Genomic DNA, 16,474 nt, shown 5'->3' on the forward strand with positions numbered 1-16,474 from the left:
TTTTGCTAGTTCTGGGGGCCAGACTTTAATGTGTTGAGACGAGGGAACTGGGGGACAGGAGAGCCTCGCTGTCCACCACCTGAATATCTGAAGAACAGTGTCGCTCTGGTCCAGTCGGCCCGGTAATTTAGTTCTGTTAGGCTGTTAAGGGCTCGGGGGGAGTGTGAGTCTGGAGCTCTGTGCCCTTGCTCTCCTGGCAGAGGTGAAGACCTGGTCAGTGTGTCATCAGGGCTGTCCAGTCCTGGTCCTGGAGGGTCTGGTCAGTGTGTCGTCAGGGCTGTCCAGTCCTGGTCCTGGAGGGTCTGGTCAGTGTGTCCTCAGGGCTGTCCAGTTCTGGTCCTGGAGGGTCTGGTCAGTGTGTCTGCAGGGCTGTCCAGTCCTAGAGGGACTTGGCAGTGTCTGTAGGGCTGTCCAGTCCAGTTCCTGGAAGGACTGGGCAGTGTGTCTGCAGGACCAGTTTAACTGCTATTCCCAACTCTTCAGGTGCTGTTTTAAAGGGAACTGGAAAATCGGTAGAGATGCACAGGGGCCCCCTGAGGAACAGGACTGGACAGCCCCGCTCTGGGGTGTTGGAGCTCTCTCTCCTAATTCACAGGAGCCGCAGTCCCCACCTTGTATTACAGCACAAGCTCCGCAGAGAATGAAATTAGCACCTTAAGTGAAACTTCTAATAACAGGAGCCCTGTCGAGAGAGTTTGTTACCTTTAAATTAATCTTGTTGCTGGTTTTAATTTTAATATCTCACAATGGACATTTTAGTTCAGATAAAGAATCAGTTCAGTAACCAAGAGCTCGGCTGAATCAGAACCCATTTCACCGTACCTGGCTCGGAGGAAATAGTGTACATTGAATTTAGAAGAGGGGTTTGTGCTGTTCAGAATTGTGCATTGTCTCTGCATTTGTCTTCGTGCCACTGGATCTGCGAGTCCTGCATGGCCGAAAAACAGCACTGTCTGGTGTCGGTGTCTCGCCCTAGTCTCTGGACCAACACCCATCTCTCCTCACAGGTCCTCCGCACTGCAAAGAGCCAGGAGCGCCTGCTGGTAGTCCCCCTTCACCTTCTCCTGAAAGGACACGGGTCAGGGAGAGGTTAGGGCAGAGGCGAGATGGACCGGCCCTGGTCTCTCAGGGTTCCCTGTCGTCTTCCATTAGCCACTGATTGGCTTAATAACCTCAGTGTGAGCTGTGCTTGGAGCAGAGACCACAGCAGCTCTCCTGGACCAAAGCTGGAGCCTCTCTGATGTTAGCAGAGCAGGAGTGACAGAAGGTAAACCAAACTTGAGTACAGAGATCGGGAAAGGGCAGGATCTGAGAGGAGGAGAGAGAGAGATCAGTGACGGGCAGGATTTGAGAGGAGGAGAGAGAGAGATCAGTGACGGGCAGGATTTGAGAGGAGGAGAGAGAGATCAGTGATGGGCAGGATCTGAGAGGAGGAGAGAGAGAGATCAGTGATGGGCAGGATCTGAGAGGAGGTGGGAGAGAGATCAGGGACGGGCAGGATCTGAGAGGAGGTGGGAGAGAGATCAGGGGCAGGATCTGAGAGGAGGAGGGAGTTATGAGGGACAAGGGCAGGATCTGAGAGGAAGAGAGAGATGAGGGACGGGCAGGATCAGGAGGAGAGAGATGAGGGACAAGGGCAGGATCTGAGAGGAGGAGAAAGTGATGAGGGACAAGGGCAGGATCTGAGAGGAGGAGAGAGAGATGGGGGACGAGGGCAGGATCTGAGAGGAGGAGAGAGTGATGAGGGACAAGGGCAGGATCTGAGAGGAGGAGAGAGTGATGAGGGACAAGATGAGGATCTGAGAGGAGGAGAGAAAGAGATGAGGGACAGGGGCAGGATCTGAGAGGAGAAGAGAGTGATGAGGGACAGGGCCAGGATCTGAGAGGAGGAGAGAGTGCTGAGGGACAAGGGGAGGATCTGAGAGGAGGAGAGAGTGATGAGGGACAGGGGCAGGATCTGAGAGGAAGAGAGAGAGATGAGGGACAAGGGCAGGATCTGAGAGGAAGAGAGAGAGATGGGGGACGAGGGCAGGATCTGAAAGGAGGAGAGAGTGATGAGGGACAGGGGCAGGATCTGAGAGGAGGAGAGAGAGATGGGGGACGAGGGCAGGATCTGAGAGGAGGAGAGAAAGAGATGAGGGACAAGGGCAGGGAGAAGGACAGGCAAGCAGGAGAGTGAGACAGGGCGGCGCAGAGCGTGCTGCTGACCTGCAGTGTGGAGTACAGCGACCGGCCCTGCTGTCTGCGGTACTGCACCCGGATGCTCAGGAGGTCCACCTCACTGCGTGACACCAGGATCCGAATCAGCACGCCGTCTTTCCGACCCAGACCCTGCGCAACCAGAACCAGCATCCGCTCAGTCACATGGACATGGAGAAGGACGTACAGAACCAGAGCCGTCCTCCCTCTCCGGGCCTGGCCGGCGCCGTTGTGCCCTTACCTTCATGGCTTTGTGCAGACTGCCTGCCAGGAGCTCGGGAGTGCTCCGAATGGATTGCACTGCGGGAAGAGAGACCAGAGGTCAGCCTGTTTGTGCCGCAGGAGGTCTGATCGTTCGGCCAGTCCGCCGGCGAGCTGGTCATGCCAGGCGCGCGCTGCTGACCGGCCGTGAAGCGCTTGGGTTCGGCCGAGCAGGACGGAGCGGAGGCGGGCGCCAGTCCTCACCCAGGGACAGGAGCCCCTGACGCAGGTCTCCGGAGAAGTCCGACTGCACGGCCTCTTCCGCTGGCCGGCCGCTGAGAGCCTGGAACCTGTCCAGCACTGGGGTGGGGACAGAGAGGAGAGGATTCCCGTCACGGCGGAAAAGACCGTCGGAATCTGGGATGGAGGAGGAAAGTGGGGGAGGCTGTGGAGGGTGAGCGAGGAGAGAGGGGGTGTAATTCGGGGTCCGGGGGTTATCCTTCTACCCTGAGGCCTTGGTTACCTCCTAGAACTCGTTATGTGCTGAACTGGACCCGGGGAAGCCCTGCCCTGTTCTTGCACCATGGAGGACCCGGACCGGACCCGGCCTTACCCCGGCCGAGGTGATCGGAGTCGCGTCTCGTCAGCACCCGGATCCACGCCGCCGTGTCCGGCTTCTTCCGCGAGCGCTCCAGGAGAGCCTGCGGGAAGGGAGAGGGAGGGCGTGGGGTCCTGTCCGCAGCTGGCGCACCTAACCCCCCCCCGGCGGAGGCGCCGCCCGCGGTGCCAGAGCTCTCACCTTGGCGTCCCGTTCGATGAGCCGGTAGTCGATGATCCCCTTCATGTTCTCCTCCTCCTTCTGGAGAGGAGGAAGAGAGAGGAGAGCGCGTCAGGTGACCGGGGCAGACGCGGCCCTGGGGTGTCAGCTGGGGGGGGGGTTACCAGTTCCAGTCTGGGTGACCTCCCGGCCCGGGGAGGCCAGCCCCGGCCCCGCGCCCCGACCCGACACGGGGGCAGGGAGAGCGTCCGGCCGCCGAGGTGGCAGCTGTCAAGATCCCACAGCTGTGTCGCGCAGGAGTAAATGCCGCTGTTTATTCCGAGCCGTCATTCCAGGGCTGGCGATCCCTACTGGGTTTTCCAGAGGTGCTCCCAGTTGGACGGGAGGGGCTGTGCCTACCTGCAGCAGGGCCAGCAGCAGCTCCCTGAAGCCCTGGCTGGTCTCGCCCCTGACGTCCTTCTCCAGGTCCCTCTGGAACTCTGCGCACAGACAAGCCGCAGCACAGTGAGGCGCAGCGGGCTCGGACCGCCACCCAGCACCCTTCCTGCTGCACACGTGCACGGTATGTGAACAATAATCCTGGGCTGCACTACTGTGTGATTTTAAAAAAGCAGGACTCCCACACTGTACGACAGTATGGATTGCAGTAGTCCAGCACAATACCCCAATATGGAGTATAGCAATAATCCTGCCCTGCATTGCAGTGTGGGTTATAAGAACCCCACACATTAATGTGTTATAACAGCAATAATCCTGCCCTTGGGATAACAACAGTGATATCGGTGCGGTGTGAGGTGTGAGGTACATCTTTAGTGAGCCCCACCATCTCTGTAGGCCGCAGCGATCTGTTGGAGCTGCGCAGCAGATCTCGTGCTCAGGACCTCGACCAGGACCTCCTCGTCCGTCCCCAGTCCCTGCGGAGAGAGAGAGAGAGAGTCACGGAGTCCGCCCAGGGCGACAGCGGAGAGGCGCAGGTGAGTCAGACCCAGCCAGACGCAAGGACTGGCGCTTCGGAGGAAGGACGAGGGGGAGGGTCAAGGGCAGGGACAGCGTCCAGCCGGCTGGCGGTCAGTCACCTCCATGGCGTTCCGGAGCTGGTGAGCGTCGAAGACCGCGGGCGTCATCATCAGCCCCAGGAGCACAGTCTCCACCTCCCCAGACAGCGCCCTCTTCAGGTTGGGTACCAGCTCCTGGAGAAATGGAGGTGACATGACACCTAGGATTGCTTAAATCTGACACCCCCCTCCCATGTTGTTCTGTAAAGGTCAAAGGTGCATGCCTATCACACAAAAACAACATTTCATTCATGACAAGGAGACTTGGTAGACATACTGACCAGACAGCACTGACAGGCCCTCCGGACCAGGACTGGACAGCCCTGGAGACACACTGACCAGCCCCTCCAGGACTGAGACTGGACAGCCCTAGAGACACACCGACCAGCCCCTCCAGGACTGAGACCGGACAGCCCTGCAGACACACTGTCTGGCCCCTCCGAGACCAGCACTGGACAGCCCTGCAGATATGCTGACCACTGAGTCCTGGTACAGTTCTATTCAGTGTAAATCGGTACCAGAGACTCCCCTGCAGATCCCTACCTGCCCGGTGACACCACGGTACATCTCAGCAATCTGCTGTCTCTGGGCATTGGTGCGGTTGGTCAGGACTCTCACCAGCGAGCTCACATCTGTGCCAATGACAACAGCTGGGTTAGCAGTAGCTGTCACAGGGAGCTCTGCGCCAGCGGCGCACCTGTCCGCTGTCCCGGCTGGAGTCGCCCCGCCGCTCGACAGCGACTCCTGGATCCAGAGGTAACCTCAGGATCAGGATCAGGATCAGGAATAGCCAAAGCCCCAGATCGGCCCCCAGCAAATCACTGGGGCCACACCGGAGCACCAGGGAAGACAGCGTTACCTTTGTTTGCCATGGCGACAGCGATCTGCCGGGCATCCCTCTCCGGTCGGAAATTTGGAAAGGGCCGGATGGTGCCCAGGGTGCCCCAGGACATTTCCTTAGGGCACACGGAGAAAGAGAGGAGGTAGTAGTGAGTGGGCTGGATAGCATGCCTTCACTAATCATCCTTCATTCATTCATGTTTTGGCTCACATTGTGTCTTTTCACTTTTTGTCGCATGCAGAAACAATCACACGCGATTAAACAATCGCCTTTACGCCTTTACAGTCCCCACCGCTCTTCCTCACTTGCAGCTGTTCCTGGAGTCCGTCCGCTCAGGCGCTGGAAAGACCAGGCGGGGGAGAGTCTGCAAGCGCTGAGGGATCTTTCATTTTGTGATCGGCCGTGTGGTTAGTTTTAGGAGGCGGGGAGCATGTTTCCAGTTGTGCCGAGTGTTCTGGACACTTGGAGAGGGTGGAATATTCGCCCCGAGGGGCGGGTTTTGTCACGGAATTTTGTGCCAGGTCAAAATTACCGACGCTGCAAGTCCAAGGCGATCAAATCGTGTGCTAGCAGACCTGTCCCGGTCGAGAGTGGCCTCAGTGGGGAAGTCCCTGTTGCGCCGTTAGGGTGTGGAAATGTTGAAGTAAGGCTTATGGGCTTGGCGTGCTGCAGCTAGCCCCAGGAAGCTTGGACCAGCATGCAGCGGGAAGCCCCAGAACCCCTTGCTGCTGGAGCTGCCGAAGGCCTGTGCGTGGTTTGATACCACGCCACGTTTTAGCGATTTAGCGGTGCCGCGTTTTATCTATTTGGTTTTTTTTTTGGTCACACAGTGCCACTTTATGCTTTGACTTTGGCCGATTCTGTTTCCCAGTTAAAAGTCCTGAAACATGTCTATGGTGTTGGGGAATGAACACCTAAACGCAGAACGCTTGATATAGCATATTCACACAACCCAGCCCATGAGGAGTACCTCAGGAGCACTCCTCCAGAAAACCCGTCTACTAGCTGGGGATTTCTGAAGGAATAACACCTAGGCCTGATCCCACAGGATATCTGCATGTTTCCTGCAGGAGAGCTGGGGTTTCCCCCACAGGTCCTTACAGTGTCCTGCAGGGGGATGGCCTCCAGAGCGTCCAGCAGGAAGTCCATTTCGCTGTGACCCTGTTGACTGACCCTGTTGTTGAGGGACACATGAAAATCAGACCCGCCAATCAGTACAGTCACCATACTGGTCTTGTGCTGGGCTACTCTGTCTCTGTACTGTATCTCACTGTCGCTGTGAGGTTTATCACAATGTCTCTATACTGTATCTCACTGTCTCTGTGCTGTATCTCACTGTCTCTGTGCTGTATCTCACTGTCTCTGTACTTAATTTCACTGTTGCCGTGCTGTATCTCACTGTCTCTGTACTGTATCTCACTGTCTCTGTACTGTATCAGTATCTCTGTGCTGTAACTCACTGTCGCTGTACTGTATCAGTGTTTCTGTACTGTATCTTACTGTTGCTGTGCTGTATCATTGTCTCTGTGTGATGTATCTCAATGTCTCTATACTGTATCAGTGTCTGTGTACTGTATCTCACAGTCTCTATGCTATATCTGTCTCTGTAACAAACTTTCTGTGTTCTGTATCACAGTGTCTCTGTGCTTTAGCACAGTGACTTTAAGTATCACAATGTGTGCTGTATCACGAAGTCTCTGTGCTGTATAACAGTGTCTGTGTGCTGTATCAAGACGTCTCTGTGCTGTATAAATATGTCTGTGCTGTATTGGTGTCTCTGTGATTAACTAACTGCTTATTAAAAGCACTATTCATTAACATCCTTTAGAGAACCTTCATATTTTAATATAAAAAGACACATTTAATTAAAAGAGAAGATGAAACAAGCTCACCTCAGCTGCAGTAATACAGACAGGATCCGCTGGTTGGAATCTGTTAACACACCAAAGTGCTGGAGCTGCCCGAGACTGTTAGCTCAGTAAGGGACAGCAGTGTCTGTATCACAGGGCAGAGTACGCTGGTTGGACAGGTTCCATATCCGCGTGTTAGGAAAACAGTGTCCAGGGTGTGTCTTCTGCAGAGTGGCCCCAGGGCCAAAAGTCTGTTACACTTCCAAAATATCTTACACCTGCAGCGGCCAGAACCCGTTTGAACAGTGTTGGATAGCCAGAAAGAAATGTGCTTTTCTGTACCTGTAGAATCTGTTGCTTAAAAATGCACTTGATGGAGAAAAACATGAAAGCTTAGTCATGCCAACAGGTACTTGATCTCTGTACCCATTATTTGCAGAAGGGTTTTTTTCCCTGAATGTGTCAGTGCAGTGTTGCTCAGTACACTATCCGCCAGTGAGTCACTCTCCCCAGCAGGCAGTTGTTCGGAGGGACTGTGCTTACTATCCAGTTGGCCTTGAGGCTCGTCTTTGCACTCTGTAGCTGTAAAAATACAGGAGGTAAGAAAACGCTGCTCTTGCTCCTGTGTGGCAGCAGGGGGAGCATGCACCCATCTGTTTGTTTTCTGTCTTCTCCCAGGACAGAGTCGACCCCGGCGCAAGGCAGGGTACAGCCTGGGGGGGACACCAGTCCATCGCAGGGCGGATTAGACACACGCTCTCTCACACCCACCACGGCCAGTTTCCACGCCACGCGCCAGGGTGCGGAGAGCCCTGTCTCTGGAGAGGCTGGGCTCTTCTCGTTCTTCTTCTAACATGAGTATTTCAGTAAACTATTAAACTCAGTATTTTTTAGACGCATTGTAACCTTGGTCACATGACCTAATGGAACCAGTAAAGGCTTATTCCACGCTGAGAAGAGAAGAAAAGAAACACAACGTTTCGGCTGTGGAGCTTTCTTCGGGTGTGCGAGAAGAAGGCGCCACAGCCGAAACGTTGTGTTTCTTCTCTTCTCATCGTGGAATAAACCTTTACTGGTTCCTTCGGAGCCCACGTGTGCAGGCGCAGCTCCCTGCTCGGGCGACTTTAAATGACGTCAGCGCGGTGAGGCGCGCGGTGCGGAGCCGGTCCGTTTAAAAGTCCACCTCCCGCCATGCCCTGCGCGAGACTGGCGCGGCGGCTGAGCCAGAATTATCCATTAAAACGGTGATAGTTCACAGGTTGGAAGCGAAAACGTCTTTTTTTTGGTCGCTTTAGTCAGACTTTTTTTTAAAGGATATCGTGCTTTTGGAAGCCTTTTAACGGATTCACTTTCCAACTTTGCTGTGGTCAACCCTTCGGTTTTTTTGGGGGGGACTAATTTCTGTTTTTCCTGTATGGACGTCGAAGGACAGTTTTTTTGGAGCACGTCGGAGGGGGTGAGGTCTCCCTAGTCCTTCCTTGTCTTCGGGCGTGTTGGAAGTGTTGGACGCTACCGGCAGTGGAAGCAGTCTTCGTGTCTGTGTGTTTCCTGGGAGTAGCCGCGGTGTAAGACTGTTCTGTGTGCTGTTATCTCAATACTGCTGTTACTGCCGTGTATTCATAGTGAAGCTCTGTGTGTATCCAGCCACAGAAGTGCGGTATCCTGTTTCTCGCGAGCCTTGTGTTATTGTCATCGCTGTCAATCGATCATTTATCCCGAATTCGGTGGGAGACCATCCCTGATCAAAGGGGGTTAAGGGACGACCGTTAGGACATTTCGGGTTGTGGTGAAGTCTGCTGCACGTGATTCCTCGACGCACTCACTTCGTGAGGGGTGAAGATGCCTCTGCAACACCTTCAAGCCCGATTAGAACTGTTATGGTTACGCAATTGGTTATTATATCGATTAGGCCAACTGTGTTGCTGAAACAGCAGGTGGAAAAAGGCCTGAGGACCCCCTGACCCCAAGAAACTGACTTTGACACCCCTGGACTGTAGTGTCACCCACAGTGAGCAGCAGTCACCGGTCTGTATAGTGATCTGATGTAGCTGAGCGGGGTCGGTGGGGTCAGTGGTCTGTGTAGTGTGATCTGTTGTAGTTTGAGCGGGATCGGCGGTCTGTATAGTGATCTATTGTAGTCCCGAGCGGGGCCGGCGGTCTGTACAGGGATCTGTTATAGCTGAGCGAGGTCAGAGGTCTGTACAGTGATCTGTTGTAGTTGGGTGGGGATTGGCGGTCTGTATAGTGATCTGTTGTAGTCTGAGCGGGGCCGGCTGTCTCTACAGTGATCTGTTGTAGCTGAGCGGGGCCGGCTGTCTGTGTATTGACAGATCATGAAATTCATTTTTGAAAACGAGGAGGAATTCCCCCCCTTTACATAAAGCTCATGGGGGATTTCAGCCTCTTGGGGCGGGGGGGATTATAGTGGACTAAATAATTAATACACGACACGAGCTTCATAAGTTCATCGTAAATACAGTCCTACCTTGTTGCCGGCCTGTCTTTCACTGCCAGCCTCCTCTGCAACGCGCGAAGCTTGTTGCTTCTTACAGCGGAGTTGCTGAAAAACCGACTCAAGTCTTTCTGAAACATGTCTGGCTGCATCGCTGGCGCCAAGGGCGAGCCAGTGAGCTGTACAGTGTGCCCTGGCTCATTCTGGATTGAACTCTTCCCCGAGTTTCCCAGCAACTCCCTGGCGGCTTCCTGTCATTAATAGCAGCTCCTTCTGTGCGTACTGCCACAAGTGTGCTCCCAGTTGTGTTTTGCTCAGTAGTGGCTTTATGTCCTGAAAAATGGTCTCTGCCCTTCTATCTGCAATTTCAGAGTTTCTGAAAAACCTTTTCACCTTGTTTTCATGTACGAACTTTACATAATGAGCTGCTTACTGTTACTTACAGTATATCAGTGGACTCATCCAATATCAAGGAAAACACAGCACAGCGGCATCTGACTCTTCTAAGAGTGTGCTTGCGATAGCTTGAGGCATTTCTGACACACCTTTGTCATTCAGAGAGTTTCCGTAGTTTGATCCATCAATCTTAAGACGCTTCAAAGGAAGACATACTGTTTCGTTCACGAATCTCGCGGCTAGCTCGTTTTCTACAACAAAGTGCACCGCTTTTAAGTAGTCCTTTAACCCCTTCTTTGACGTGATATTGGGGCTTCGATAGCACCAGCCAAAGCGCTCTTAGCTGTCTTTCGAGTGCCGTGTCCCGAGCAACCACATTCGAGTGACTGATGAATACAGGCGGTTTTGTAGCACCAGCTAGTAAACCTCACACTACTGAACATGCTGCAAACTGAGCAGCTCATTTCGAGCCAGGGATAGATTTTCAGGCAACCTGCCTGAAACTTTACTCTGTGTGCTTCATTTTCGCTTTTTCTTCTGTGAACCTCCTCATCAGCGTCATTATTTTTCAGGGGCAGGTGCTTTTTTTTCTTGTGGGGTGGGGGCTTGCCGTCTTCAGAAGTAGACTTTCTTTGCAGCCAACGTTCCATTTTAGCTTGAGTTTACTACCTCGATATTGAAGGTTTCACAGTGAACTAACGATAACCGATTCCGATCCACATTAACCTGTTTTCTATCCCTGTTCGTCCGCTTATGACAATGCGAGATGTGCAACGCAACCACACAGGGTGTAACCTCACTGAATCATGCAGTAAGGCCGTGCAACATGGGAAACTCAGGCTGACAGAGACTGCGTGTGGATTGATTTAGGCTGTTTCTGCTTGGCAGGTGGCTTGCCATTAAATGTGTGTGGCAAATTCCTGCATTCTAAATGTTGGGTTTGTGGGAATACCTAAAAGTGTGCAGCTTACCCACAATCCCACACCAACATACGAGCCCTGATTGATCTATTGTAGTTGAATCTGGTCAGCAGGAACAGTGGTCTGTATATTGATCTATTGTAGATGAGTGTGATCAATGGTGTCAGTGGTCTGTATATTGATCTATTGTAGATAAGTGTGATCAATGGTGTCAGTGGTCTGTATATTGATCTATTGTAGATGAGAGTGATCAATGGTGTCAGTGGTCTGTATATTGATCTATTGTAGATGAGTGATCAATGGTGTCAGTGGTCTGTGTAGTGATCTACTGTAGATGAGTGTGATCAATGGCATCAGGGGTCCGTATAGTGATCTATTGTAGAAGAGAGTGATCAATATCGTCAGTGGTCTGTGTAGTGATCTATTGTAGAAGAGAGTGATCAATGGCGTCAGTGGTCTGTATATTGATCTATTGTGTAGTGATCTATTGTAGAAGAGAGTGATCAATGGTGTCAGTGGTCTGTGTAGTGATCTATTGTGTAGTGATCTATTGTAGATGTGTGTGATCAATGGCGTCAGGGGTCTGTATAGTGATCTATTGTAGTTGATCCCACAGACACCCCTCACACACGCTCCTGCAAACACATCTCTCACACTCACCCCTCACACACACATTCTTCCCTTTAGCCCCCAGGGCTGCGCTGGCCTGCAGATCGCCAGCAAACCGACCAGATAAACACCCCGACTTAGACGGTGGGGGAAAAAAAGAGCAAGAAAGACGTTTCATTTTGCCGCTTTATCCACGAAGCAAGTCTTAGTAAATATGACAAATAAAATAAAACGGTAAGTTCATCCGAAAACGATCACAGGTCAACCTCTTTTCTGCTTCCCTCCATCTCAGCTTCAGGTCCTTTATACATACAAATACATACATTATACATATATATATAATAATCATAGTAAAACTACTGTAGTTTCTTCACTCTTCATTACAGCGGAGGAGGAAAGCTCCTGAATGCGGTGCAGTTTGTGGGTCTGTGCAGTTCAGCACTACGGGGGAAGAACTGCCATTTCTTTCTTTTCTACAAGCTGGGCCGGGCCAGTCCCGATCCAGAGGCTTCCTGGCAGCCCGTACTGCTGTGCTCGACCAGAGGTTCAGTTTCCGGCCAGGCCTTTAACAGGGGCAGTCATGGGGCAGAGAGGGGCAGAATCTGCCCTGCTGCCGGCCGCCGCCTCCCCTCTCCGAGAGACAGACCGCTGCCCAGTTCTGGCGCCTGTGTACTCGTGTGTTGTTTTTTGGCGTGTTGTACAAGTTTCCCCAGTAATTCTGAACATTGCACCTCCTCTTCCCCACCCAACCCTCCTCCATCAAGTAAAAGAGTTATAACTCCCCCCCACCCCAAAAAAACCCTTTTGGTACTGTAAAGAGACAGCCAGGCTTCACCTGTGCTTTTAAGGGGGCCATTGTTTGGTGTGGGAAGGGGGTGATTTCCTTAGCGCACAGCGTTCTAAATATATAATTTTACACCCCCTCCCCATCTCCTGTAGCTTTAACAGGCCCCAGTCCTGCCCCCTGGATCCCCAGTATATGCTGGTCGGCCTGCCAGATCAGCTCTCAAGAAGGTCACTGAGCTCTGAGCTGGGTGAACTTGGTGCCTGAGCAGACTGGATTCTCTGCTGCTCCTAATAACCTGTCAAGAGACGTAGAAGCAGCCTGAGGTCTCCACGAGAGCCTGTGCTGGGCTCTCCTGAGTCAGTTAAATCCAATTAAGTAATTAAGAGGTCTTCGTTACGGCGGAGGCCTGAAGACCTGGAGGGTTTCCTGTAGCGGGGCCAGAGGATGGGCCTGGCGCGGCCCGGCCCGGCGTGGTCCTTCAGTCTAGTTGTGTTCAGTCTGGTGGGGCCCAGTCCGGGCGGGTCCGTTAGCTGCTGTGTGCCTCGCTGTCCCGCTCGGGGTCACGGGGCTCTGCTCCACACTCCATCTCTTCTGGGATGTCCTGCAGATCTGGAGCGAGAGGAGAGGTTGAGGGACTCGTGCATTAGCCTGGAGGTCCCCAAAATCCCTGGGTCTCCAGGAGAACGTCTGTCCCCTTGTGTTCAGCTCCCGCAATGACTTATCTGGAAAACCTGCTGGCTCTGGGTCACGAGGGGGTTCCAGAGGGGGCAGCACCCACTTTAAACTAGTGGCAACCACACTTTACCCAGACACTGACACGGGCTGTGTGCTAGTTTGCAGGAGAGGTTAAGAGATCAAGACCGGTCTGAAAAAACCGAGGTGACACCCCAAACGCTCCCCTTCGGCGACGTGACCTCTCACCTCTGGGACTCTCCGATCTGGGGGAGACGTCTCCCTCGTCCTCATCTTCATCTTCATCGTCGGAGTTCATGTCCGGGTCGCTCAGCCTCAAACCCTCCCGCAGGTGTTCCGAGAGGTCGGTCTGGTCGGGGCCTTCGGCCAGTCCTGGTGGCGCGTCCGAGCTGGATCCCGGCCTGCTTCCCCGGCGCTGGGCAGGGCTCTGACAGGCGAGAGGTCAAAGGTCAGGCTGTGTTGCGCAGGAGTGCACTGGACTGCGCTGGCCCACACCGTGCGGCGCTGTGCTGTACCTGCTGCGTGACGTCTGTGCTGCCCTCGGCCTCAGGTGCCTCGGAGCTGTAGTGCTCCCGTGCCTCCAGCAGGGCGGCGATGCTGCTGTGTTTCAGCTCCTTCAGCTGCCTCTCCAGCTCGGCCCGGGCCTTCTCGCTCTCCCGCAGCCGGGCCTCGCTGCCCCGGAGCCGGGTCAGCTCCTCCTGCAGGAGGCTGTGCTGCCGCTGGAGCAGGGTGAGCTCGGTGCCGCTCCCCGCGCCCGTGCTCACGTCCAGGCCCGTGTCCCGGGACAGAGAGCGGCTCAGCTTCTCCCGGCCCACCGCCTTCTCGGGCTGCGCCGGCGCGGAGGCCGGGCTGCCCCGCAGGGCCAGCTCCAGCATGGAGTCCTGCCGCAGGACCACCGCCTGGAGGGGGAGAGAGAGGCGCAGCCGCTGAGACCCCCGCGCGCACTGCTGCAGCGCCTCCCACAGGGGGCTCACGAAGTCAGCGGGCCGGCTCCGACTCCGCGCGGCGCAAGAGAGACGCAGACTTGCCTGGAGCGCGTGGAGCCGCATGCTGAGGTTCAGCAGCCTCTGAGACACCTCCTGGAAAGCACACACTTCAATCAGACTTCTGTTTCCACCACTGTTAACAATGAGCTTCACATTCATCATCATTACTGCAACCACCCCACACTCAGTAATACTGGTTCTGTCCTGGCTAGTGAGAAGCAGTCCTCTTACCTCATTGAGGGACTTCTCCTGCAGCTGATTGCCATTCCTGTCCTGGAAGATTAAAGAAAAGACAACAGAATATTTTTTACACTGTTAAATTCCCTGTGCAGCCCTGCCTGGACTCTCACAAATAGTACGTCTGTGCCACAACACCCTGTATGTGTGAGGGTGACTGAGCAGACAGACGCAGAGCACAGCTGCTCTCTGTCTCTTACCCTCTGCGTCTGGTCGGGGTCGAGGCTGCTGGAATCGAGGGTCCCGTTGACTGACACTGCGTCACCATCTGTCGTAGAGAGGGAGAGAGGTGGTGGGAAGAGACAGAGGCAGAGGGGTAACGAGAGTGAGAAGAGGGACACACACTGAGGAGCAAGAGGGGGTTGAGGAGTAGGACGCGGAAAGAGAGACAGCGAGGGACACCCGCAGGGGGAGACGGACAGGCAGTGTGCCGCAGGGACTCACTGGAGGTGTTCTCTGGCGCCCCCATGTGATTCTGGTCTCCGTTGGTGCTGCAGGGGAGAGGAACTTCAAAGGTCGAGCCCAGTAGCAGCTCGCACAGCTTTTCCACTGAGAGAGTTCAGGAGAGATTGGGACATGACATTAAAAAATAAAAACTTTTACAATCAAAGTGTCTGTATTCCACTGTGTGGGCATGTGGGTCATTTGCCAATGTGTCCAGGGTGCAGGGCTGTGTGTGTGCCAGTGTGCAGGGTTGTGTCCAAAGCTGTGTCCAAGTGTGTCCACGGTGCAGGGTTGTGTCCAGGGCTGTGTGTGTGTGCCAGTGTGTCCAGGGTGCAGGGCTGTGTGTGTGTGCCAGTGTGTCCAGGGTGCAGGGCTGTGTGTGTGCCAGTGTGTCCAGGGTGCAGGGTTGTGTGCTTTTGGTCAGATGGGATAGCAGCCAGTCTTGTTTTCAAGGGGTCAATCTTGTCATCCAGAGGGTTGGTATGTGTGAATGTGGTCAGTCTGGTCTTCAGCCTCATACCCTCGGTGATGGCCTCAGAGATCAGCCTCTCTCCTTGAGGGGCCTCGAGGGTGTCTGCCCGGAAGAGGTTCCGACAGTTGTGGGGAGGCAGAACGACCCCCTGACCTGCCATGACCTCCACTACCTCCGCAAACAGGGTGACTCTCTCCTGGAGCAGCTCCAGCACCTCCCTGTCCTTCTGCTGGATGTCTCCTGGGAGGAAGAGGGACACAGGGTTTAAGAACACAAGACCGGTCACAGGCCAGAGCTGATCGGAGGATCTTGGCAAGCTATCGGCTGTAAGCCATCAATTATCATTTCTTTCTGAAAAGAAGCCAGGGTATCGGTTTCTACACCAGGGCTGGGCAGCATGTTCCCCACCCCCACCAGCCTTAGTGTAAGTTAGTGTCTCCTGTTCTCTGTTTTATGTGCTCTTCCCTGCAGTTTCTACTTGTGTCCTGTGGTTTGGCTCTGTTCACTATTAGAAGGGAGGGAGTGTGCACAAGAGAAAAGAGGAGAATATGGGGAAGAAGTGAGAGAGAGAGATGGGGGGGAGAAAAGAGTGATAAAGTCGAGAGGCGAGACAGCGCAGTGACGGAGGAGGAGGAGGGCGGCGAGTACAGACCTCTCAGCCTGCGGAGAAGAGCCTTGTCCTCCGTCTCGATCAGAGGGAAGTCGTCTCTGGACGGACAGCTGGGGAGGAAGAGAGACAGTATTGAGCCGTGCAGGAGCACACGCCCCGTGATGACCTGTACCAGGTGGGTTTACTACCAAGAACACTGTCCCAGGTTGCACGTGAGACTCGTCTGAAGTGTGGCTATATGCTCTGCCCCAGGTGTCTGTTGTTGACTCCAGTCTGCTGCTCCTGTAGTGTCCAGTCCAGTTCACTCTGCTCTGTCTAAGGTACAGCTGTACGCCCCATCCCAGGTGTCTGACTCAGCCTCTCCCACCTGTGTGACCTGTCCCAGGCGTGTCTACTGGACTCGGCCTCTCCCACCTGTGTGACCTGTCCCAGGCGTGTGCACTGGACTCGGCCTCTCCCACCTGTGCGACCTGTCCCAGGTGTGTGCACTGGACTCGGCCTCTCCCACCTGTGTGACCTGTCCCAGGCGTGTGCACTGGACTCGGCCTCTCCCACCTGTGCGACCTGTCCCAGGTGTGTGCACTGGACTCGGCCTCTCCCACCTGTGTGACCTGTCCCAGGTGTGTGCACTGGACTCGGCCTCTCCCACCTGTGTGACCTGTCCCAGGCGTGTGCACTGGACTCGGCCTCTCCCACCTGTGTGACCTGTCCCAGGTGTTTGTACCTGACTACCGTGTGCTGAATCAGCTTCATCCAGGTGTTGCGGTCCTCGCGGGAGGCGGCGTGCAGCTCGTACATCTCTGGGGGGGTGGAGTCGCTGATGAGGAACATGCCCTTCTCCTGGTTGGCGATGTCGCGCACGATCAGGTTCTGGAGTGACAGCACGGGGGGCTTGTCCTGCCGACACAGACGCACAGACCGTCAGGCTGCCGAACCGATTCCCC

The 16,474-nt window shown here is 54.5% G+C and overlaps 2 protein-coding genes and 1 long non-coding RNA gene across 6 annotated transcripts in view; 1 reads left to right on the forward strand and 2 right to left on the reverse strand.

Moving 5' to 3' along the window:
- Positions 1-694: 694 nt before the first annotated feature.
- Positions 695-7,604, reverse strand: LOC148640034 (annexin A2-like). 2 transcript variants are annotated; one of them, XM_088620725.1, is made up of 13 exons: positions 6,967-7,604; positions 6,176-6,248; positions 5,093-5,189; positions 4,777-4,865; positions 4,255-4,368; positions 4,002-4,092; positions 3,578-3,657; positions 3,200-3,259; positions 3,014-3,101; positions 2,665-2,760; positions 2,441-2,499; positions 2,209-2,331; positions 695-1,064 (listed from the first exon to the last, which is right to left on the reverse strand). In XM_088620725.1, exons 2-13 carry the CDS (start codon positions 6,221-6,223, stop codon positions 1,002-1,004), a joined length of 1,008 nt encoding a protein of 335 aa, XP_088476851.1. In that variant the 5' UTR covers positions 6,224-6,248; positions 6,967-7,604; the 3' UTR covers positions 695-1,001. The 2 variants fall into 2 exon arrangements, with proteins under 2 accessions (XP_088476851.1, XP_088476852.1); XM_088620726.1 differs by lacking the exon at positions 6,176-6,248.
- Positions 7,605-8,270: 666 nt separating this feature from the next.
- On the forward strand, positions 8,271-14,752 carry LOC148640035 (uncharacterized). Its single transcript, XR_015930583.1, has 3 exons — positions 8,271-9,039; positions 9,120-14,680; positions 14,738-14,752. It is a non-coding gene; the product is annotated as an uncharacterized LOC148640035 (long non-coding RNA).
- Positions 11,474-16,474, reverse strand: part of arhgef2a (Rho/Rac guanine nucleotide exchange factor 2a) — a 53,617-nt gene continuing 48,616 nt past the window's right edge. For all 3 annotated transcript variants that reach the window (XM_088620690.1, XM_088620689.1, XM_088620691.1), the window contains 10 exons: positions 16,255-16,427; positions 15,573-15,640; positions 14,969-15,160; positions 14,449-14,553; positions 14,205-14,272; positions 13,999-14,040; positions 13,810-13,860; positions 13,297-13,680; positions 13,010-13,208; positions 11,474-12,697 (listed from right to left, as the gene is read on the reverse strand). In XM_088620690.1, the coding sequence (XP_088476816.1) occupies positions 12,615-12,697; positions 13,010-13,208; positions 13,297-13,680; positions 13,810-13,860; positions 13,999-14,040; positions 14,205-14,272; positions 14,449-14,553; positions 14,969-15,160; positions 15,573-15,640; positions 16,255-16,427 (1,365 nt within the window). In that variant the 3' untranslated portion in view covers positions 11,474-12,614. The remainder of the gene's footprint in view (positions 12,698-13,009; positions 13,209-13,296; positions 13,681-13,809; positions 13,861-13,998; positions 14,041-14,204; positions 14,273-14,448; positions 14,554-14,968; positions 15,161-15,572; positions 15,641-16,254; positions 16,428-16,474) is intronic.

Source organism: Lepisosteus platostomus, chromosome 26 (assembly GCF_059453375.1).
Source record: "Lepisosteus platostomus isolate fLepPlt1 chromosome 26, fLepPlt1.hap1, whole genome shotgun sequence".
In the NCBI taxonomy this organism is placed as follows: Eukaryota; Metazoa; Chordata; class Actinopteri; order Semionotiformes; family Lepisosteidae; genus Lepisosteus; species Lepisosteus platostomus.

Bases quoted from the DNA above. Each gene is read 5' to 3' on its own strand.
- LOC148640034 (XM_088620725.1), bottom strand. From the start codon at position 6,223: ATGGACTTCCTGCTGGACGCTCTGGAGGCCATCCCCCTGCAGGACACT. The intron at 4,866-5,092 runs GTAACGCTGTCT...TCATTGGCACAG, and splicing joins TGTCGCCATGGCAAACAAAG to ATGTGAGCTCGCTGGTGAGA. The intron at 3,260-3,577 runs GTAGGCACAGCC...CCTCCTCTCCAG, and splicing joins TGCTGCTGGCCCTGCTGCAG to AAGGAGGAGGAGAACATGAA.